Raw genomic sequence first — 23033 nt, forward strand, 5'->3', positions numbered from 1 at the left:
ATGAATTATTCAGCCAAAAGCTCAATCACGTTCAAAAAGCTTGTTTAAGATCTAAATACTGAATTATATACATCGCCCACACAATCAAAGTTAGACTTCTCCAGGCCCAGCAAGGTGTACTTCCGCTGCCCCATTTCATCAACTTCGCTCCCTGTGGTGATATATTGATAAACGGATTTTTACTTCAAGAACAGCATTTCTACGACTACATAGCCGATTAAAAGAAAAAAAAAGGCGTATTAAAAACCTCTAAAAAAACTAATAACTTCACGGGGCCTCGTGGCCAGCACGGGCTTCGTCATCTTCATCTTCATCTGCATCTTCATCTTCATCTTCATCTTCAATTTCATGCATTGGCACCAGGAACTGCCTTGCCCTCACGAACAAGATCCTGTAAGTGGCCTTCAATGGTGACTCTAGTTCTCTCAAAAGGAGTCATCTTGTCAAGTTCATCCTGGCTAAAAACCTTCCTCTTGGGAGCCTCAATCCGTGGAGGTGGAGCCGTCTTCTTCATTGGGTGGGCAGAGAAGAACGCACCAAACGCCTTTCTCTTCTCTTCAAAAGAACCGTGGATACACTTGACACTAGGAAGTTCCTTCTTCGTTAAAGGAACATTCATTGGAGGAGGTGGTGGTCCAGCAGCATCCAATAAGAACCCTGGAGGCGGTGGAGGTGGAGGAGGAGCTGCTGAATTGGTAAGAAAAGCCGGTGGTGGCGGTGGAGGTGGTGGAGGGGCACCACTGGCCATCAAGAATGCTGGAGGTGGAGGTGGAGGCGGTGGAGGCGGACTATTACCAGCACCATTACTAGTACCATTAGTCAAGAAACCAGGTGGAGGGGGTGGTGGTGGTGGAGGAGCCGTGCCCAGACCACCAGCTGGTTTTGGGAAGTTAGGATGGGAAGGAGGAATGAAAACCTCAGTCAGGTCCATGTCGATATGGAACTTGGACACTTTAGGAGTCTTAGGTTCCGCCACACCATTGTTCTCGTCAAGGCGGTCTTTGAAAAGACCCTCGAGCTTGTTCAAAATAGCAGCGTTCTTACCATTATGTTTCTTCTTGGGCACCTCGTCTTTGGCAAGTAGAGACGCTTTCTTTGGCTTAGGAAGATTCATGGGCGTAACAGGACCATCAAACGATAATCTGCCGTCGGCAAGAAGGAAAGCTTCAAGTTTTGAAGCCATCTTCAGCATCTTCGAAGAAAAGTTCGTCTTCTTGGAGTAGTCAGGGATCTGGTGGTCGATATCTGACAAGTCGATGCTTTTCTTCTTTTTGGCAGAAAGCTTAGCTTCCAATTCGAGGTACGCTTCAGAAGGAGTCGTTGGATCTTCAGGTTCGTCTGGAGTTTCAGAGGCAGCTGGAAGAAGACTGGCAGGAAGGGCTGGAGGAGGAGGAGGACCAACAGGAAGCAAAGATGGAGGTGGAGGTGGTGGAGGTGGAGGAATCGATGAAGCTGGAGGAGGAGGGGGACAAATAGTCTCCAGAGACACCAGTGGCTTCACATCCATAAGATCTTTGGGCAATGGAGGAGCTTCCGGAATGCTCTCCTTGCGTTTCTTTGGTTCATCTTTGCTTTTGGTAGCACCCTTTGATGGGGTATCGTTGGCCATTTTATTCTTCAAGGCGGCAAGTCTCTTCTTCAACTGAGCCTTCTTCTCTTCTTTAGAAAGGCCCTCAGTCTGGGAAGTAGAAACATCAGACAGAGGCTGGACGATTGGAACAGGAGAAGAAGGTTCAGTGGCTGTAGGTTTTGGAACAACAGGAGGTTCAGAAGTAGCAGGAAGATTAACAGGAGAAGGAAGAACTGTTTCGAAAAGGTTGGCAGGTAAAGGAGGAGCTTCAGGAACCTCAGGAGCAGCAGGCTCAGCTGGAGTATGAGCTTCCTTCTTTGCAGGCTTTTGAGGAGCCTCAGCTGCCATTCTTTCTTTCAAGGCAGCAAGCCTTTTCTTTAAAGCAGCCTTCTTCTCTTCCTTCGAAGCATCAGAAGCAACTGGAGTTTCAGGAGTAGGAGTGGAAACAACAGCAGCTTCAACAGGAGTGACAGCTTCAACGGGAACATCAGAACCAACATCAACAGAAGCCTCAACGGGAGCATCAGAAACAACGTCAACAGCCTGAGCAGGAACCTCTGGGACTGTGTCAGACTCACCTGAATCCAAATCAAAAAGGCCTTCAGGGAAGGCCGGAGCGGGAGGTATAACAGGGGTCTTAGCAGCATCAGACAACAAAGAAGAGGTTTCTGCTTGGGCTGGTTTCTTTGGAGCTTCTGCTTCCATTTTGGCCTTCAAAGCGGCAAGTCTTTGCTTCAACTGAGCCTTCTTCTCATCCTTAGAAAGAACAGGCTTCTGTTCCGGGCCCTCTGAGACAGGGACAGGAAGATCCTTTTCAGCAGAAACCACAGGAGAAGGGGAAGAAGCTTTCGGAGATTCAGGCTCGGGAGAAGACTCAAGAGAAGAAGGTTCAGTGGAAGCAATCCTTTGAACTTCTGGCTTGGGAGAAGGCGAAGCAGAAGGCTCCAGACTCAGACTGTTATCCAGAACAGAACTTGACAAGACAGTAGGCTCAGGAGAAGGTAAAACAGGTTTGTTGGAAGACGATTCAGAGTTGCAAGGCTCCGAATCAGAGTCGAAGAGGTCTTCAGGCAAAGGAGGAGCTAGAGGAATCTCCTCTTCTGGTTCCACATCCTTCTTAGGCAACGGCTTTGCAGTGTCAGAGTCCATCTTCTGCTTCAAGGCAGCAAGTCTCTTGGCCAACTGCCGTTTCTTTTCAGCCTTAGCACAAGCGGCAGCTTCGGCATCTCTTCTCTGAGCAGTGGTTTGCTCAGATTCAGAAGAAGGCTCAGACTTATCAACGGCATCAGCAGAAGACTTAGAATCAACGGACTCAACAGACGGCTTGGACTCAGAAGAAACAGTGGTGGTATCAACAACAGGAGACTCCGAAAGGGAAGGAGTCTTGGGTTCCACCGACAGTTTCAGCACAGTAGAGGCTGCTTCTGTCTTTTTAGGTACTGCCTCTGTCTTAGAAGTGACCGTTTCTGTCTTGTCATGCTTGCTTACCTTCACAGGCTCCTTCACAGACGACAAATCTTTCTCCTCAGGCTTCTGGAACCCAGCGTCCTCGAAGAAGCCATTAAGGGTGCTGATCTTGCTCTTGATCAGGACTTGCTTCGAGTTTGTGTAGATGTGTGCCTTACGGACAGAGTTGTCGTTAGCCTTCTCGTTGAGCTTCTCCTTCAATGCATCGACAGCAGAAATCTGCTTGGTAGGTATCACTGTAGGAGAACATACAGAGGAAGTCACCGGAGGAGCTTCTGAAAGAATCTTAGGCTCGCTAAAAGGAAGTGAATTCTTCTTGATAGACGATTCGGGCAGCGATGACGGCAAATCCTCGGGAGGAGAGAGTGAAGTCTTTGGCGTAGGAAGAAGTGCCAAAAGGGAAGGATCACTTTTACCCTCTGATGGAATCTGAGGAATCTTGCCAGATGCCAGTGAATATTCAACATCAAGAGAAACTGGAGTTTCAACAGCAACAACCTTGGAAGCGCCAACCTTCAAAATCTGCGTGGCACCAGTTTGGGTAGCCTTCTCGAAAACAGACTCAATTAAAGGTTTCGTCTCCGTAGGAGTCTTGAAATCCACTGGGGCTTCAAATTGTACCGTCTCCTGTGTAAGTTGAAGTTTTGATTCTTCCAACGACAAGGCTGGCTTCGTTGCATCTGAAACTTCACACGACAATGCACGGGGCATCAGTAAAGTAGAAGCAGGAGAAGCGGCATCTGCGTCTACAACAGTCTCACTCGAGGTCTCGAAGAGTGCCTTTGCGGCCTCTTTAACTACCTCTGTGGGTAGCTCACGAAGAGACGCAACTGACGAAGCACGCAGAGACCTACACCTTGAGACAGGTAGAGTCTTCAAGCCGGCAACAACCTCCTGTATCTCTTTGGCCACATTGTCCAAATCGTCGAGCGTTTTAAGCAGAGAACGCACGACATCTGCCACGAAAGGTGATTCCACAGCTGTGGCAGCAAAAAGAGGTGGTGAAGGACAACGAGATGGCGTATGAGACACGACTGGAGTCGCTGTGGAAGGTGTCTCAGTACCTGGAGGGATCGCGGCCCATGGATTTGCAACCATATCATGCATGTCGCCAGAAAAGAAGTCCAATGCCAGACAGGCTGGAGGCAACTCCAAAGACAGCGACAGCAACGACAGTAATGCAGAAGCATTGTTCCCGAGAAGAGCTGGAGTCTTAGGAGAAGGCGACGACGACGACAGCAGCTCTGGTGAAGTGGATGCCAAAGGAATGGGTGCAACTTCGGGCCTCACTGCTTGGGCCGATTCAAAAAGTGCGGATGATTTGGGTCCCAGAGCAGAAACTGGCGCAGGCGCGCCGGTCTCTGAAGAAGGAAACAGGGACCCAAGGGCGCCGGTTGGCGCGAGCTGGAGCGATTGGGGCGACTTTTTGGTCTCGGACTGGGGCAGCTTTGGTGCGGAAAATGAAGAACATGGGGCGCGAGAAGGCAGAACAGGCTGCAGTTTCGAAGGCGCTGGCGAGGAAACTGACTTTTTTGGCGCGGGAGAAAAGTAAATTTTCTCTGAGAGAGGGCCAACTTTGCCTGTCGCGGAAGAAACTGGAGACTTGGTTGGCGCGGATGCCCCAGTTTTTCTCGAGCTCTCCAATTTCTTGGAGCAACCAGCACCCTTAGGAAAAATGTCGCTGGCTTTCAAGTCAGCCTTCATCGCAGGTAATGGAACGAGAATCTCCTGGACGGACCAGGAAGAAAGAGGTGGCAGAAATGCCTTAGTCAAAGGAACCTTTGGGGCCTTGAATGTCAGGGTAGCCTTCATGGCGGCCCTCGAAAGCTTCACTGGAGATTCCTTGCGACCAAAGAGCCAGCTCTTATGGTCATGTGAGCAAATGTCGTGAAGCTGAACATGGGGTCTATGGGACGATTCCACATGCTTTTTCACGGGAGTCTTCTCCAACTTAGTCTTATCATGATGCCTTTTTTCTGAGGCGCACTTAGGGTCCTTGACGTGCTGCGTGGCGGTATTGTGAGGGGGCCGAAAAGCTTTCGCAGCCAAAATGTCGCGCAAACGAGACATTTTGCTAGCCTTGGGCTTAACCTGGGTGTTAACTATGGGTTCCGAAGGATCCCTTGTCTTGACACCGCTGACAACAACCACCTTTTTAGGGGCCTTAGAAAGAAGCTTCTTATTGGCAACCTTCTCGGCCGGTTCATGTACTTTCTTCGTAGCTTCTTTCAAGCCCCTTTCGGGGTCCAAGCAATGCTTGGGGCAAAAGATATGAGTCTTGTTCCTCAATGGAGCAACAGAAATTGCTTCTTTCCTACTGTCGATGGCCCCAAAAGCATGCCTGGCGGCAGCCTTTGCATCGGGATGGGCATCGACAGTCAATATTGGCTTGGTTTTAGGGCGGGAGGCCCTCTTCTTCTTTGTGTTCTCCTTGGGAGATAAACATTCGAACGGGTTTACCGAACGACTATGGGAAGGTAAATCTTTAGAAGAGGGTTTATTGTGTCCGCCAAGATGGGCGACACTCGCCACCTTCTTGGGAGTGACCCAAGAGGTCGTAATGGTGTTATCCAAAGCCAAAGTAGTACTGCGGTGTTTCGTTCGAGCGAAAGAGAAAATGTCACGAAACTGGACCCTCTTAGTCGTTGGAAGGTCAAAAGCAACCTTTTTGGGTTGCGCCGCCTCTTTTGAGGCGTCAGGCATCTTCAAAATCGGAGGATTCTTAAATGTCATTTTTGGAGTGTGGTAGGTAAGAAGTGGGAAATATGATAAGGCCCTCGCTCTATGAGCACAAGGTTGTAGGATTCCCTGCAGGTCCGTGCATAACGCTTACATAATCTTCACATAGAAACAGTATACGGAAGGAATTGACAAAACTACAATTTCAGGTAGTTGTGATGATTGTGGTCGTTACATAGTACTTTTGCATGAAGGTTCTGTCATGAACGTTTCCTGAGTTAGGCTTGGCGAGTTTGTGCATACATCAATGCAGGGGAGGGTAAACAAAGTTTAAACTATGCAGATGGTATCGGCAGAATTCCTCGTTCGGGAGCTTCGTGGAATGCAATAAGACAGAGTTCACGAGGAAATATATCTACACCAAAGAGTATATGTAAAGGCTCCTGAGCTTTGGCTCCTACTTACTGATGGATGAGGCGCTTGCGTGGTAAGTGATCTCGCAGTGGTGAATACGTACGTACCTGACATATGTTCTGTTACTATAAAATGACTGAAGACTTCTCAAAAGTCTCAATCCTTCGTAGGTATGCCTCTCAATGTATTCTCTCTTTCCTTTTTCTGCGGCGGAATTTCAACATCATTGATTGCTAACGGTACAATGCTATCTAAGTTACAACGGTTTATGCACAGCTTCAGCGTACGTATCTAAAACTATAGATTTAAAATATCTGCAAGATATTTTAGTGTTTCTTTAGCTTATTTCCAAATGAAGAAAGTCCAGGGAAACATTTTAGGTAGAATTTTTAGGTAGTGAACCAGTCAATGGATACGAGGGAAGGCCCAAGAATCAGAGTTCTCACTTCCATGAGAAGGTGTAAAGTAATATATGACAAGTGGTTTTTTATCTCTCTACATCCAAAATGACCAAGTTGGTCGGGCCCTTTATAGATGTACTTAACCTGCTTAACTAGAAAGATTGTACATCGCTCTGTGACAGGCCCTTTACGGACCGTCCACTGTTTGAAAGCTACATTTTTTCAAAAAACAAAGAAAAAGATCCATATGCCATTTCCTAAAGATTTTAAGATATTTTTGGAGGATTTTTATCATATTTGTGGGGACCTCCATTTCAATATTCCGCAAATCTTGTCTTGGACTTCTTGGGTGTGCTCGTTCGCATCCACAAGCGAAAGCGCCAATAAGCCCACACACGATTTCTAAAGGCTAGGGAGGCTTACGGGCATGGTTTGAGGTGGTATAATGTATTCCTTGTCATCTCTATCAAATTACATGGGAGTTCGATTTTTGGAAAGCATTTGAAATTCGTATATTTTGCACACATTCCATAAAAATGATACTATACTACAAACCTACCTGGTGTGATAGGCAAGGACATACGAATGCATTCACATAAAAAACTTAAATCCGTTACGAAAGGCCCTGAACAGCTTTTTTTAGAACGCTAAGGTGTTCTAAATCGTAGCGAAACTACCCCAGAGACTCCAGCTTGATTCTTCCCTACTCTCTTTACCCAACTTGGGAATTACAGTTGAACATGGGACGGTAGATCCCATACCCAGGTATAACCAAGTACACTCGAGCAATTAGGACTGCCAATTGTTGTGAGTCTCTTGATATAACAAATATTGTCTCTTGAACGTCCAGAAGGTTTAGGACGCCGTTTAAGTTTGGATAACCAGCGCCATATTGAAGGAGCTCAAAGGGTCATATCGATACTTCGCTCAAAAAGACTTACGGCTCAAAAAAGACTTACAACTACAGGAGAGAATACCGCTTTCCTCTTAGATCCTTCTTAAAGAACTTCCAGAACCTGACCCCCTTTTCATCCTTCCTGGTCTCCTACAGTACTACCCTGCGCGGAAGTACACCTCCGATACATTTTCCCAGCAAAAAGGAAACTATACCAACTCAACAACCCTGCTTCCTCCATACACTAGATAATTAATAAAAATGCAGGTTTCCAAAAATTATTCGACTTTCCTAACTGCCAACTTGTTGGAGATTCGTGGCGCAGCTCCCCAACCAACCTCTTTCGTCCACTCGTCGACTTTCCTTGACGTAACCAAAGCAGTCGACCACGTCAGCCAAAAGCTCAATGCCCTCCATTTCCAACCAAATAGGAAGGCAGGAAGATTTTGAAACTTCATGACAGCCAGTTGCGTCCAAGCGGTGGCTTGAGTGAGGCTTCTGCAAGGGGAAAGTATAATGCTCAGGGCACCCTAACCAGTTCTACCAACGTTCCACCGTTTACTCCCTAGAAGCCGTGTAGATACCGTTTTGGACCCTTAAAAGAATCAAAAGGACGTTGAAGCACAGAAAAAGCGTTTGATTTGAATCCCATAACCCTATAATCAGCCAATTGGTACCCATCACTGTCATACTGCCTTCACTACGAGAAACCAGCTCACAAGGTGTATCTACCTGGTTACCCAAAAGGAGGGAAACTCTTAGGCGTCCTTCATACTTCTCTATTGTTCTCGTATGCACAGTTTATACTTTCCATCTTCTTAGAGCCCGAAGGTCCCTGCGGTTATTATACTTTCCCCAGGCCGGTCTGCGACATTAAGCCGCACAACGGTAAAAGCCATTTTGCAGCCATTAAAATTCCCCCAAAACCTACATTTATGGGTCTCTAACTGCCCATAGTAAACTCTCCCGTTTCTGGGGTCTTCAAAAAGTCAATTTTGAGCCCAATTGAGCGGGGTGTCGTTTCCCCAGCTCCCTCTACTTCTGACGATATATACGCGCACACTCCACCTACTCTTTTGATTTCCCACCAACCTTTCCTTCTTTACCACTTTCCTCCAGAAAGTTTCAGTTGTCCCAATTTCGAACATAAATATCCGCCCATTTCGCCTGAGTTTCGTTTTTTCTTCCACAACCACTTCTTGTTCTTTATCCTTCAGCAATTTGAAAGAGAGAGAACCTACCTGAGCTTGTACCACCAGTCAATCACCACTTGACTACCCTTCGACCACCACCGTCGACTACTAAGCTCCAATGACTCCTATTAGCTTCACTACCGTACCTAAGAACCTTCTTGGGTACAACATTTTTGACGGAGGCTCTTCGGCCTCCCAGAGTGTTCCCTTGGATTTTGCTGGTTTTGTGTCAACCGAAGCCAATGGCCCTAAAGTTGACATTGAAATCGGCATCGACGAAGCCAGAGTGCCTCGCAGCCCTCCAGTTGACAGGCCTGTCATCTTTTTCAACCATCCAGGTAAGCTTGATTATTTCTTGCACACTTTCCGTCCTATGGCAGTTGGTCCCACTGTTCCAGTCTACGCAGTAGTTGTCAGAGCTACTCAATGGGGCACCCACCAGCTCCACAGTGGCCCTCATGCCATTAACGTGCCAGGGGAGTTTGCTAACTTCCTTTCGCCTTACCCAAAGGCCAATTTTTTTGACCCTTTGCTCCTGGGACCAGTTGTTGACCCGGTCTTGTTCCAGTACATGGCCAGGTATGGACCACCTCCACCACCACCTCAACAGCAGCCTCAGTACGCCCAGTACGCCCAGCCATGCCCTCAGCCTCAGGGTCCTCATATGCCTCAGGGCCCTCAAGGTCCCCATATGCCTCATGGTCCTCATGGTCCTCATGGCCCTCAGATGCCTCATGGCCCTCATGGCCCTCAGGGTCCCCATGGTCCTCAGATGCCTCATATGCCTCAGGGTCCTCATATGCCTCATGGTCCTCATGGTCCTCATATGCCTCAGATGCCTCAGATGCCTCAGATGCCTCAGCAGCATCAACCTCAAGCTCAGCAGGCCGAGATGCCTCAACAGCCTGAGGCTTCCCATGCCTATGGCCCTCCTCCAGGTCTTTCCAAGGCCCCACAGTCTGCCGCTGCCCAGCCCGTGGCCACTCCTGTTGACTACCCTATGGCCAGCTCCACTCCCGAGCCTCAACCTCTTGCTCAGTCTACCGAGCCTCCAAAGCCCCAGGCGCCCGTTTGCCAGGAACCCAAGGCGGAAGCTCCAGCGCCAGCTCCAGCTCCAGCGCCCGTTGTAGCTGAGTCAGACGAGAGTATCCCTACGCCTAACACGCTGAAGGGAGAGCTGGATGGTCCTTCGATGGAGGAGGCTTCTGACGAGCCTCTCCAGAAACCTTCTGCACCTTCTAAGAGAGCCCAGAAACAGGCCGCTAAGAGAAGAGCCAGGAAGGCAAGAAAGCAGTCCAAGAAGGCGTTCAGAGAAAGCAAGAGACTCTCTAGCGTCGCCGACACCCAGGCTAAGAGTGACGTCGCAGAGGCTGCAAAAATGACCAATGAGTGCAATCTTCCCACTTCTCCACTTCCTACTCCCAGTGTCCCTGACACTAAAGAAGTCGAAGAAGCAGTGGAAGCCACTCCCGAACCTGCCGACCAGGTGGGCCAGTTGTCTCATTACCACCACTTCATGAACCTCTTCAAGTTCTTCGAGTACCTTCCCATGTACTTGGAAAATGAGAATGAGAAGATGACGGTGGATGACAAGAAGGAACACACCATCCCAGTGTCTATTCCTCCTATCGTCAGACAACATTTCGCCACCGTGGAACTCACTGGATGTGCCATTAAGTTCTGGAAGCCGTTGCCCAACGCTTCTGTTGTTCAAGAAACCACTCCCTCTGAGGCCCTTCTCAACCTCCAGGTGAGTACCTTTTCTTACCACCACCACTTCCAGCGGTTCCACAAGTTCATCGGGTACCTCGAAAGCTACGTTAAGGAGCACAGTTACCCCTGCGCTGCTCCCGTCGAGGTTCCAAAGTCTCCCGCTTCCACGCTTGTGCCTTCTCCAGTCTCTAAGTTGACTCAGAGACCCAAAGTTCTTAAGGTTTTCGTTTACGGACCTTCCAAAGCCAAGCTCAGAAGACAGAGAACTGCTCATGCCAGAAGAAACAGAGAAATGCCCAACCCTAACTCTTGGTATATTAGGATTGAGCGGCCTTTTGCCACCTCTGCTGCCATGAGCCTTCCACAACCAGCTGCTGACTGGGTTTATTAGATCGAGAGACCCAAGGAATGAAGACTCTCAATGCAACCAGCACCATTCCTTGACCCTAAATAAAAAAGAATAAAAAAAAATATTTATTAAGTCTAGAAGTAGCTAACATCCCTATGATTATCCTTCACTGGATGTATGCTCTTTGTAGTAATCCAGGTTGGCAGTGTCTACTCCCCTTACTATTTAAACACGTTCCACTATGACCCACCAATTATCCTTTTCATACCCATGGTCCACAATTTTCCCACCTGCTCTTTCAGCATTTTCAACAAGCTCACCCTTTCTGTAGAGATGATAGTAGCGGTATTTGGTCTCTGGCTGTTCCGCTTCCTCCACCTCCTCTGATTCTTTTAGCTGCCGTTTCTCTTTTTTGTCTTCTTTGGGGTCTTCTTTTGCAAGACCCACGGTATCAAGATATCCTGGTCATCACCTTCCTTGTACCCTCGTCTCGACTTTTCCTGTTCGAGGGCCCAGCAGTAGACCAAAAGTTGTCCACCAACTCGAAGTTTGGTGAGAATATGCTCTATAGCATCCACTCTTCTTTGTTCATTGGCAAAATGATGAATCACTGCAATCAGAATAGCGAAATCGAACCGTCCGTCCTCATGAGGTAGATGCAAGCCATCGGCAACAGCCAAGTTGAATCCCTTCTCGCTATTTTCCCTAGCACAGTCTATTAAGCCATCCGAACGGTCAGAGCCAATACAAAATAGCTTTTTGTTCACCCCTAGGTATTTGCCATTACCACAACCCACGTCTAATCCAATGCTGTAGTCAGGGCGTTCCAGTAGAAACTTCTCCACGATGGGCCATGGTTTATATCTTGTCAGGGAAAAGTGGGATGCTATCTCGTTGTAGACCTCGTGAACATACTGCTGTTCTTGGTTTTCGGGCACAGCCTGGGTCTCAAGCGGTATGGATGGAACACTCATTGATGTCTCGAAGTTGAAGGTTTGGCGATGCCGCGATGATATATCCAACTTGAAGTATGCGCACCTGGAACAAGTTAAGTTATCTTCAACAAAACAAAGCATTGAGTCGCTTCAGGATGTTCGTGCCTATATTTGTTGCTGTATTAGCAGCGATAGGGGCCTACTTTCATTTAAGTCCAACACTTTCTACAGCCGATCCTTCTGTTGCCCAAATAGAGGCACTCAGGGACTACGTATCTAACGACTTCGCTGTGAGCCAACCGATCCACATTAGGTTTAGAGATATAGGGTTTCGTTTCCCAGACCTCATTGAAGCTACTCAGGTACAGCTTGACTACCACTTGAGATCCCGCGGCATTCCTTACAGATACCCATTGATTGACGAGCTTCCGAAACATATCCCTAGATTTGGGGGTGAGAGCACCGTTACGAAGACGGCGGATGTATTTGTATTGACTGAGGATGGAACGGAAGTGATAACACTGTCTGAACCTACTGCTGATGCAGACTCTGTCGACGTGTCAATCGCTCCAAGTTCGGAATTTTCGTTGGACATGGCTCAAGGTGGAAATATTGGTGTCTGGCTTGATCTGTACAAATACAGGGCCATGATGACATACACCCTCGAAGCTATTCATGCCAATGATCTACCTTTCTACTTGGCCCAAACGATTCTGGACCACTTGTGTGAGATTGACCTCAACGCGTACGCCAACCGCCATACCATCGATTTCGATCTATATGTCCCTCAGCTCACTTTAAATGTCATTGCTGCAGAAGATAGCGTTAAAAAGGATTCTTCGGTCGTTGAGGATGCTTTGAAGGAGCTGATTGACAAACATCTTGACGCCATCCGACCATTCGTCAATGTCACATCCAAAATCCAAACCATTGACGTCACTAAAAATAGGATACCCTTACAAAGTATGAAAAACTCGACCTCCCAGCTTACGTTTATCTACCTGACAACCCTCGAGGGGTTTTTGAACCAAATTGATGGGTCTCATGTGTATCATCTCACTCGCGATGTACCCAAAGAGATTTCTGGCGATACATATGGAACGGAGTACATCGAAGCTCAAAAATTGAACGAAAATCCTCGTATTAACATCACGGATTTCTTATCGTCAGCGTTCAATGTGCTTGAACTGCAGGTCGGTTTGACCGAGAAGTGCTCGAATAAACATCTCGAGGTGTACTTCATCACAAAGGCACATGCAATCAATGGTATTTCGAAGACCCTTGATCTAATCCTGAAAAGCCCAGATGCTGCTAATTTGCTTATTTTCAAGGAAGTGTGTGGTTTGATTGATACGATACTCACGGAACAAGAGCATGACTGGGCCACTCATCTTCAGCATACACTTAAACTATACAATGAAGCAAAAGAAAGATCGCTTCAATAGATTATGGGTTCATAAAAATTTATAAGGTTACGAATACGACTCGAAACTGATGTTCTCTTGGGTTGTGTAGAAATTTCCTGCAGACTACTAATATCAAAACATCACCTACCACTATCTCCTTAGTGACAATCGTTACCACCATGAACAATACCGACGATAACGAAGTCCTTAGCGACGTTAGCTTAGATGAAGACGACGAGGAGTTGATTTGGCGCGTGTTTTATTCATCAAATGAGGACAAAGCAAATGAAGAAGCCGAACTAGATCCCAATGATGAAGAAGTTTCAGACCTCAGCGACATAGAGGACGAGCAATTAGTACAGAAATACAAGCAGCTCAAGGAGCAAGAAACAGCTTCTCTTTCAGAAGATGATAAGAAAAAGCTTCTCATAACATCGTTCACCGAAGATCAAATGGACAAGTTCGAGGCTTACAGAAGAATGGCGGTTAATAAGCCAGGGGTGAAAAAGATCTGCGGAGGAGTGGTGAATCAATCGATACCTCAAAATATGGCAATTGTTTTGGCTGGTTTATCAAAGCTGTTTCTAGGAGACATTGTAACGAAAGCGTTTGAAATACAAGAAAGAGAATACAAAGCTCAACTCATACTCGATATTGATGCCAAGAAGAGGCGAAAAAAGGAGGCTCTCAAGAGAATGGAATTGGGCCAAGATGTTTCCAATGATCCACCTGAAAGGAAATTAGAATACATGGGTGATATTAAGGGACCTCTTCAGCCTGAACATGTGAGAGAAGCATGGAGACTATATAAGCTTGAGAATAGCGGTGCATACCTGTCACAGTGGAGGACACAGGGAGAAAGAGATGGGAAGCTATTCAGATAAAGAAGTTGAATAAGTCTATTTGCTATTTCACGTTTAATGTGCTTATCTAATCCTTAGATTTTAAGACTGCTCATCCGGCGACGTGCGGCCTGTGGCATCTTTTCACCAGCTTTAGTACAGACCCAAGTGGAGGAGTACATGTTAATTCTGTCAATCAGCTCACCAGAGTGTCTGATAGCGGCTGGCTTACACTTAAAGCCGCATGACTCGAAAGTCTTGATGTACCATGGGAACTGAGCAGCAGAACGAAGCATGACACGTCCACCTGGGCTCAAGCACTCCTTAACAGCTTCAATCTCCTTGCGAGCATCGTCGCCGTTTGGATCAAACCAATCCATGTGATCCATGATGATAGCGACAGTAATAGACTTCTTGCTAAGACGGGCGAAAACATCGTTCAAGGTGTCTGTGTGGAGACGAACGTTATCAATTGGGGCAGCTCCATCTTTGCGAGCTGTAGTAAGGTTCCTGTAACCCTTCTCTGTTAAATAGGAAGGACAGTTGTTACGGGCATAGCGACCCTTCAAACATAAGTAATAGAAATAGTTATCGGTGGAAATCAAAGTGCGATGAATAACAGGATCCAAAGTGTCAACAACGTACTTGAAGACAGAGTCTCCCATCATCTCAGCCTGGTTTGCAGGGACACCAAGTGCTTTCCACAAAAAGATTGGGTTGCCAATAAGAAGGGTGGCAACAACAGGGTTCAAAAGGGTTGGTCTAACCTTCTCCTTCCAGATACGCACCTGGTCTTTCATGTTGGTACACGAGCAGAGCTCATTAATGTGCTTGTTTGCACCAAAGAGAGTGAAGATAGCCTTAGCAAGTCTCAAGGCCCATCTAGTGGAACCGGTATCATACAACCCTTTTCCAGAAGGATTGAAAGCTGCCTCACCATTATCAGCCCAATATTGGAATGCGTTTGAAGACATGTTTGCACTGAGACTGGAAAGCAAGAGCTCTCTGAAGTTGTTAATGCGGCCGTCACCAAAAAGTTTCCACACTTTCTCCTGATCAAGAGATTTGAAAGCAGCCAACTTCAATTCCAAAAGGTGATTCTGACAAGGGTTCAAGTCGACCGCGTGAATCTTTCTTGGAGGATCAGGAAGAGCGGCGTAGTCCAAGATATTGTCACCAGCGGAAGTAATGGCCAAAACGGTGTCGTTGCTCGAGAATTTCAAAATGTTGTTATCTTCACGTGGATCTTCCCAAGTGAAACCATAAATGTACTGGTTCCTGAACTGATGATATTGTGGGTTGATCTCATCGAAGTACACTCTCCATGGTTGGCGCTGGTAATAAGTGGAAGGGAATGGCAAGTTCTTTCTAAAGTTAGACAAAGCAGCCTCATGACCCTTACTAACTGGAATGTCGTATTCCTGAGCCTGAGTTTCGTCGGAAGGAGCGAGATAGGGTGATTCAGTGGCAAGGCAGTTGATACGGTGAAGCAAAGCAGACGATCTAGACTTGTCACATCCTACCCAGACATAGTAAGGGATTCTGCCTAACACGTTGTTGTAACAGTTCAAAGACTTGAGGGTACCAAACTTGTACTCCAAGTAGTTACGTCTAGCCGAGTCCAAGAAAATCTTGTCAGCTTCGAACCAAATACGCCAAAAGTTTCTAAGCAACCAGGGGATATTTCTGTTCACAAGACCGCCAACAGTGTTAATTCTTCCCATGTATGTGTCAGAGCTTTGTACACCAAAGTCAACACTGGCAATGACACCATTTGCATTGTCCAAAAGCTCGACTGCACGATCAATAACAGAGTTAAAGGTTGGAATCATCAGCAACGAATAAGAGAAAGTGATCAAGTCAGCTTTTTCATGGTTGATGCTGAAATCAGCAGCGTCGGCGACCATCACTTGAATAACATTCTCATAAGGCTTGCCAGCAAACCTTTGACGTGCAATTTCACAGAGTGAAGGCAGCAAGTCGACTAAGTAGATGGCTTCGAAATTGTCAACAAGAGACAAAACCAGGTCCATCATTTCGATATTTTTGCCAGTGCCTCCGCCAATGTCGACCCAAACAAGCTTGCCGTTCTTGTTAGGAATATGAGCAGCAGCCAACAGGAGACAATCTTCTCTGCCCTTCAACAAGACACTACGAGTTTTGTCGTAGACATGGGCTTGGTTACTGTAAAACAACTCAAGAGCTTGCTGTTGCTCGGTAGGTTTGTTGTGAACCTTGTGAATGAATGGCTTGACGAAACACTCCCAGGCAAAAATAGTCACTGACTTGACAAATTGGTTTAATGTGGTTGAAAACAAGAAGAGTGCAACAAGGGTGAGGGAGCCACCAAAGAGGACCTTGACAGGCTCAATATCCAAAAGAATCTGCTGCATTTTGACTGAAGCTGAAAGAAAGGAAGCTACTGAAGAGAAGAAAACAAGAAAGATTTTGGCCTTGTCCTAGCACGTTTCTCTATATATACTAGAGGGATTTTGGGTGCAAAATGGACCAAAGAGCACGGTGTGCACACGGGTGTAACAACGTGTGCAGCCACATGGGGTATCGTGCAGATATGGGTTCACAAGGGTAATAAAGGTAGGCCACGAAAACAGGAAAATGAGACCGTGGGAGACGAGGATGAACATGAAAAGACGCGTTTCAACTCACCAGTTTGGCGATATAACTGTTTTATCTCAAACTACTCAATAATGATCGGACACTTTTAGGTTTTTCCGTGACAGCGACGTGCGACAGTCTCTTGCAGATACATAGAGATCGAAGACCGAGGAAGAAAAATGCCCCCGAAGGTTCTTATTTTCGTTCAAAACGGGGACCCGTGCTCGTGCTATACGCACAGCTTCGCCATTGATAAATTACAGGCTTGCGACCGTTTTCTCAAAAGGACTTGTGCCCATGTGCTCCTGAAGCTGATAAGTGCAACAATTGGATTGTGCAGGCCGCACATTGGTCCTGGGAGGATCCCGAATTTAGCTAAAATCCAATCTACAAGGACAATTTTTCGTAACTTTCTATGCATTTTTTCTTATTCTTACAAAGGATCCTCTAATCTTCGAAGCAAGTAGTCGACCTCGACCTTCTTTGTGAGAGGAATCACATACCGCTGGTACAAGTCGATAATCACCTCAGGCTTCACCTTCAACTGCACAACCTTCAACCATCTTAGTCCAGGATCAGTGCCATAAGCCTGGCACTTTTCTCTCAAACGGTCTAAAATTTTTTGCTCCACTGCGCTGTTGGTGATGCTGTCCTCAATACCCTTCACATCGCGAGCTTCAATGAGTTTTGTGTAAAGTTCTCTGTTCTCCCTGAACTTCGATTCTGCGACAAACTTTCCGAAATGAATACGGCGAGAGATAGCTTGCAAACATTCAACATCACACACAGCAACTGATCCAGAATTTTCAGACTGGTCGCCTTTGTTGCAGGAAACACCAGGCACGATTTCGTTCACGTAGAATTGCAAAATTTCCTTGTTGACGTTGATCTCGTCGCCATAGTACGCGAGAATCCTAGGGTACTTGATTGGAGGTAGGATTGGCGTGATGAGTTCATCAGGGAAAAATGGCATTTCGTCAGGAGCCTGGTACCTTCTCACCTGAGAGTGAGTCTTCTCGGTTTGCAAGAGAAGCCATTCCATGAACAGGCCGCTGAAGCCCTCAATCTTGTACTTATCAATTTCGTACACACTGGGCAGCTCGAAAAATTGCAGCCTCTCGATAAGAGCAAAAAGAATGGTATCTTCCATCCGCACAAGGGCGGCACGGATGTTATCAAGGTCTAGCACCGTCTCTGCCTTTTGAAAGTCCATGGGGTCCCGCTGATAAGGATTTGATAGTCGATGTTCGTCGAGAGCTGCTCACCGGCATGGTAATCACGTGAACTGGATGAGTCAGGCCCGGTCTATCGGGAGGTTACTACCAAAGAACAAAGGTTTCTTGAAAAGCTTGAAGAGCAGAGGAGGTATGGAATGGCCAATGAAAGTATCAAAGTCGTACTGTTGGATGTTAAATTATGAAATACTACTGTACCAAACAGAGTGGCTGCGAAATTCCTCTCTACGCCTGGAAACTGACAGTTCAGTCTTTACATTTTTTTTTTTTTATTTCTAAGCCTAGTAAATTCCTATTTAGCAGGAAGAGAGTGGTTCTGAGAATGGACCTGGAGTTATGTCGAAAGTTTCAGGATAGTCTATTTCTTCCTGATCCAGACTCGCATCATCAGGCAGCAAGGCAAGAACCAAATAGCTCCGAAGGTCTTCCAATGATGTGCCCTTTGGAAGCTCAACAGGACTTCCCTGTTCACATATCAGAGACAGAAAGGTCTTTGGGGATCCGTCGCACGAACTCAGAGGTGCTATGTTGTTGGGCCATGGAGTAGTGCTTTTCTTGTCAAGCGTACCATTGTGTGACAGGCGGTCTCTCGTAGAACGAAAGAGTCTTTCGAATGCTTGGGTCAAGCTTTGAATTCGTGGGACTTCTTTACGTAGGTAGTTTTTGAAGGCGTCTCTTCTTCTGTTGGGCTTAGGGAGATTATCCGATGTGCTTGCAATCATACTGAATAATGTGGTTATAGTTAAGAAATTTGATTCTTTAGGACTTACGGTTGTTTTAAAGCTAAGAGGCGTTAGTCGTCATTTGTAAGGCGATATTACAAGACTTACCTTTGGAAGCGTAAGCGCTATGAGGAAACTATACTACGGCGAGAATCGCTAAAACTTCCGAAAACGAAAAGAACAACTGAGGTAAAAAGGCACAGCTCTTACGGGGTTGAAATAAGTAGAAAGTAATACGTGTCAGTAAACTCCTACGGTCTAAGGTATGGTGTCCTCACGTAGTGATATCTCTATTGTACATTAGTAGCTTCGAAAATAAAGCTTCCAGTCTAGTATACATGCCGAGTGAAGCATCAACGTCTTACTTAAATTGGTCGACTTTCAGCTGAGCGAAACGTGTCAATATCTCGTTCTCCTCCTGCTTGCTGCCTTCATCATCTCTGCCAGCAAGGCCCGAGCGTCTATAGAGCAAGAAACGACGCAAACGCTGGAATTGCGAGCGGCCCTCCTCAAAGTTATTGTAGCTATCTCTTAAATCAGCGTCGGCACGAAGGTTCATAAGCCGCGTCTGTCGATTGAACTCGTCTGTACGTTCTATAGCTAGCATGATCTGGAGCACAACCACCACGGAAGCCACGCCAAGCACGCGATATAGGATCTTCCACTTATTCTTCTCAAGCTCCTCTGCAGTTGGAGGGGACCTGCCCCATTTCATATGGTAGTAGTCTTCCCAAGTGGCAGCATGCCAAAATTTGGGATCGTTCTCATACGAGTACTGCCTTCTGTGTGCGTTAGCCATTCTGTATGCTTCGAACGACGAGGTCTTGCCCGGTTTATAGTCTTCCCATGTCGTGTGCTCGTACTTCTTATATGCGATTCTTTTCCTTGGGTCCTTCAATAACTCGTACGCTTTCTGGATCTCGTCGAACCGGGCTCTCTTCTTGGATGCCAGCAATGCCGTGGATCCCTCCACGATGTCATGAGACACGGAAAGATCAGGATGGTACATTTTAACCAATTTCTTATACGTCGACTTCAATTTGTTATCGAATTCCTTCCTTGTTTTGTACGAAGCCTCGGAAGGATCCATATCGAATATATCGTGTGGAGAAGGCCTTCTTGATTTAGGCCATGCGTGTAGATCGAAATGTGTGTGGTTGACCTGACGTTTTCCCGCCTCGGTAGCATAACGTCTAAAACTAACAAGCATGACTTTAATGAACGTGAAGCGACTGTGGACGATGGGTATAAAATAAATGTGTGACAGTATGAGCTATTTGCCGATACCGGATAAGGAAGCAGGTAACGGTGCGAGAGGGTTTTTAGACTGGGCCAGTACACCGGTGAACCTTGGATTTTGGTTGGACCGGAAGAAACAGGGATAAATTAAAGTCTAAATTTGATTTTGCGGGTAAAGACATTTCTGGGGGATTTGGATTATAGAAGGAATGATTTTTGGGTACCTGGTATTGCCATTGGATTGAGAGTTTGGCTGGCTCATGTGGAAAGCTATCAAAATGGCGATTTAAGAAGAGTTGCGTTAATCAGGGATGCCATGGATGCAAGATAAATAAGAACTGCAACAAGCAACAAAAAATAATGGCAAAGATGGGGAAATTGGTTGGCAAAACGCAGTAAAAATGGAAAATCCTGAAGCGTCAGCTGAGCTACCCATTTCTGTGCTTTATAAGATTCTATTGGTTTTCGCAGCCATTTGCAGCCACTTAGTCCTCACACCACTTCCCCAGAAAAGCTTAAATGATACTTCATTTCTTTTTCCCCAGTTCTTCTAGATGTCTCTTGCGTTCCATCTGACAATCTTTTACGAGTAATGACGCAACGTCTCCTTACCCCGGATTAATGGTCGCCTCACCTCTCAGGTGATGGCCTAGTCTACACTGGAATCAGGTATACACATGTATTATGCTAGGTATTATGCAACAAATTTGTAGATCAATTAGAGGGAAGCTGAAACACGCTCATCAATAGAGGGAACAGCTTGACCACACTTGTAAACGGTCTTGATGTAACCGTCGTTGTCCAAGACAACCAAGTCGGCGTCGCAGCCAACCTTCAAGTAGCCCTTCTCGTTGGACACATTAAGCGAGTCAGCAGCGTTGTTGGTGACGGTCTTGACTGCCTGCGCCAAGGACACATTGGCCCACTGGACCAAGTTTCTCACACACTCGGCGAGAGTAGTAGCAGCACCGGCCAACGTGGTGGTGCCTTCCAAGTAAAGTCTTGGGCCTTGCTTGACGATCTTTTGCTCGTCCCACTTGTAGGTACCATCAGGCAAGCCAATCAAATGCATGGCATCCGTCGTAAGGACACACTTGTCTGGGTTGGCTCTATAAGCCAAAACACACATGGATGGTGCAACATGGACACCGTCACAGATGATGCCGAAGTATGGACTGTCCATACCAGTAGATGGGGAGGTGACAAGACCAACCACACCAACGTCTCTGTGGTGAGGCTGGGGCATGGCATTGTATAAGTGGGTGATCATGGTGGCACCTCTGTGGACAGCTTCCAAACTGGTCTTGTAGTCAGAAGAAGTGTGGCCCACAGAGAAGATGACGTCGTTCTCAGTAAGTTCTGGAATGGAGTCCAAGACACCTGGAATCTCTGGAGCAGCAGTCACAATGGCAACGTTTTCTAATAAGTTTTCTTGACCGTAGACTCTAGCCAAACCACCTTCCTTGGTAGCATCGGTGAAGGTTTCCACTGGGTGACAACCCTTTTTGGCAGTACTGATGAATGGACCCTCACAGTGAGCACCAAGCGAGTCACACATGCTCTGAGATCTCGTCTTCTTGTAAACTGGCAAGACCTTCTCGTAGGTGGCTGGGAAGTTAGATGTGACGGTAGGACACATGGCAGTGACACCAGTTCTCATGTACTTGGACATGGCATCTCTGTAGAAAGCCTTAAAGCGTGCGATATCTTCGCCAGTAGAGTCCTCTTTAAGGTTGCTGAAGTTCAAGCCATAGATACCGTTGTTCTGAATGTCAATGTAGCCAGGAGCCAAGATCTGGCCCTCAAGGTCGACCTTTTGAACCAGAACCTTCTTGCTCTTTGGAGGTGCAACAATCTTACCAGTCTCAGTATCGACAAAGAGATCGGTATTGTGAGTGATGATGCCGTGGTCGCAAAGATGGCAGTTGGTGAATTGTAGTAACATTTTGAAGTTGTGTTTGTGTTTGTTTTGTATGTTTGTGATGAGACTGAAAAAAAAAAAAAAAAAACCTGGGGCCGTTTGTGGTATATATACTAAGTCATGGTCTTCGGAACAATCATCAGCAACGTGCATCGAATGAGCCGCAAACCAGTGTGGAGGTTGCAATTGCAACGTTGGAGCGGCTCTGCATACAGGAGCATCTGACCAGTGTCTTGAAATTCGCGCCGCCTCGCCAAGTCCATGTTGCATTTTGCAACGTTGCACCCACACCACCCGTACCTCGTGACGAAATGGCCCATCGCCTTACCAATGGGCCTTTCTTAGAAAATAGCAGCTATAAGAGCCCCAGGTTCGCTTAGTTCTGCTTCTCACCACTTTTCATAAACCCTAACTTAAAATCATCATGAGACAAGCTATTTTCTCCTCCAGCGACGACGCCTCTGCTTACCTTGCAAGCTATGTGATCGACAGAATCAACGACTTCAAGCCTACGGCGTCTAAACCATTCGTGCTTGGTCTTCCTACGGGCTCTTCCCCAGAGGGTGTCTACTCTCGTCTTGTCAAGGCCTACAAGGCTGGCAAGGTCTCCTTTGCTAATGTTGTCACCTTCAACATGGACGAATACCTTGGGCTTGAGCCTTCTCACCCACAGCTGTACCACTACTTCATGTACGACAAGTTGTTCAACCATGTGGACATTCCAAAGGAAAACATCAACATTTTGAACGGTCTTGCAGCTGACGCCGAGAAGGAGTGTGCTGCCTACGAAGCCAAGATCAAGAAGTACGGACGCATCAACTTGTTCTTGGGCGGTTTGGGTCCAGAGGGCCACTTGGCATTTAACGAGGCTGGCTCCTCTAGAGACTGCAAGACGCGGAAGGTCGACCTTGTTGAGTCTACTAAGAAGGCCAACTCCAGATTCTTTGACAATGACCCAGAGAAGGTTCCATCCCACGCCTTGTCTGTGGGTATTTCTACTGTCTTGGACAACTCTGACGAGATTGCCATCATTGTCTTGGGCGCCAACAAGCAGTACGCTTTGGACAAGACCATGAACGGTCAGGCCAACGACCCACAGTTCCCATCCTCATACTTGAGAGACCACAACAATGTCTTGATTGTGTGTGACCACCCAGCTGCCGGTTTGGGCTCCAAGTTGTAAATGCATCAGTTGACCAATATCATTTCGGGTTAGCATAAATAATAAATAATGGGCAATAGAAGATAACATCATAATGTGGTGAGACGTAGAAATGGCTGCAAAATTGCACCTACATAGAAGTCTGTCGATCTTGCAGCAATGAGTCGTATGACTCCAGGAACAAATCACAAAACAGACCCTGAAACGGTTCTTGATGTGAAACGGTAATTGCTTATTATCAGGAGATTCTGGAGATCGACGCCCCACAAGCATT

General features: G+C 46.7%; 11 protein-coding genes across 11 annotated transcripts; 4 read left to right on the plus strand and 7 right to left on the minus strand. All coding sequences in view use genetic code 12, as the record gives it.

The window, feature by feature from the left end:
• Positions 1-267: 267 nt before the first annotated feature.
• On the minus strand, positions 268-5770 carry CXQ85_004808 (uncharacterized protein; the record flags this gene model as incomplete). Its single annotated transcript, XM_025488417.1, has 3 exons — positions 268-338; positions 361-4279; positions 4634-5770. 3 exons carry the CDS (start codon positions 5768-5770, stop codon positions 268-270), a joined length of 5127 nt encoding a protein of 1708 aa, XP_025343079.1.
• A 2967-nt stretch (positions 5771-8737) lies between these two features.
• CXQ85_004809 (uncharacterized protein) lies at positions 8738-10723 on the plus strand (the record flags this gene model as incomplete). Its single annotated transcript, XM_025488418.1, has 1 exon — positions 8738-10723. One exon carries the CDS (start codon positions 8738-8740, stop codon positions 10721-10723), a length of 1986 nt encoding a protein of 661 aa, XP_025343080.1.
• Positions 10724-11073: 350 nt separating this feature from the next.
• On the minus strand, positions 11074-11655 carry TRM9 (tRNA (carboxymethyluridine(34)-5-O)-methyltransferase; the record flags this gene model as incomplete). Its single annotated transcript, XM_025488419.1, has 1 exon — positions 11074-11655. The coding sequence occupies one exon, from the start codon at positions 11653-11655 to the stop codon at positions 11074-11076; it is 582 nt and encodes a 193-aa protein (XP_025343081.1).
• A 116-nt stretch (positions 11656-11771) lies between these two features.
• On the plus strand, positions 11772-13061 carry CXQ85_004811 (uncharacterized protein; the record flags this gene model as incomplete). Its single annotated transcript, XM_025488420.1, has 1 exon — positions 11772-13061. The coding sequence occupies one exon, from the start codon at positions 11772-11774 to the stop codon at positions 13059-13061; it is 1290 nt and encodes a 429-aa protein (XP_025343082.1).
• A 140-nt stretch (positions 13062-13201) lies between these two features.
• On the plus strand, positions 13202-13906 carry CXQ85_004812 (uncharacterized protein; the record flags this gene model as incomplete). The annotated part of the gene is made up of 1 exon (XM_025488421.1): positions 13202-13906. One exon carries the CDS (start codon positions 13202-13204, stop codon positions 13904-13906), a length of 705 nt encoding a protein of 234 aa, XP_025343083.1.
• Positions 13907-13959: 53 nt separating this feature from the next.
• BTA1 (Bta1p) lies at positions 13960-16257 on the minus strand (the record flags this gene model as incomplete). Its single annotated transcript, XM_025488422.1, has 1 exon — positions 13960-16257. One exon carries the CDS (start codon positions 16255-16257, stop codon positions 13960-13962), a length of 2298 nt encoding a protein of 765 aa, XP_025343084.1.
• Positions 16258-16913: 656 nt separating this feature from the next.
• ARO7 (chorismate mutase) lies at positions 16914-17693 on the minus strand (the record flags this gene model as incomplete). Its single annotated transcript, XM_025488423.1, has 1 exon — positions 16914-17693. One exon carries the CDS (start codon positions 17691-17693, stop codon positions 16914-16916), a length of 780 nt encoding a protein of 259 aa, XP_025343085.1.
• A 318-nt stretch (positions 17694-18011) lies between these two features.
• Positions 18012-18437, minus strand: CXQ85_004815 (uncharacterized protein; the record flags this gene model as incomplete). The annotated part of the gene is made up of 1 exon (XM_025488424.1): positions 18012-18437. The coding sequence occupies one exon, from the start codon at positions 18435-18437 to the stop codon at positions 18012-18014; it is 426 nt and encodes a 141-aa protein (XP_025343086.1).
• A 361-nt stretch (positions 18438-18798) lies between these two features.
• CXQ85_004816 (uncharacterized protein) lies at positions 18799-19647 on the minus strand (the record flags this gene model as incomplete). The annotated part of the gene is made up of 1 exon (XM_025488425.1): positions 18799-19647. One exon carries the CDS (start codon positions 19645-19647, stop codon positions 18799-18801), a length of 849 nt encoding a protein of 282 aa, XP_025343087.1.
• A 747-nt stretch (positions 19648-20394) lies between these two features.
• Positions 20395-21621, minus strand: DAC1 (Dac1p; the record flags this gene model as incomplete). Its single annotated transcript, XM_025488426.1, has 1 exon — positions 20395-21621. The coding sequence occupies one exon, from the start codon at positions 21619-21621 to the stop codon at positions 20395-20397; it is 1227 nt and encodes a 408-aa protein (XP_025343088.1).
• Positions 21622-22021: 400 nt separating this feature from the next.
• NAG1 (Nag1p) lies at positions 22022-22780 on the plus strand (the record flags this gene model as incomplete). Its single annotated transcript, XM_025488427.1, has 1 exon — positions 22022-22780. One exon carries the CDS (start codon positions 22022-22024, stop codon positions 22778-22780), a length of 759 nt encoding a protein of 252 aa, XP_025343089.1.
• Between the last annotated feature and the right edge of the window lie 253 nt (positions 22781-23033).

Source organism: Candidozyma haemuli, assembly GCF_002926055.2.
Source record: "Candidozyma haemuli strain B11899 chromosome Unknown H_2014730914, whole genome shotgun sequence".
Classification (NCBI taxonomy): Eukaryota; Fungi; Ascomycota; class Pichiomycetes; order Serinales; family Metschnikowiaceae; genus Candidozyma; species Candidozyma haemuli.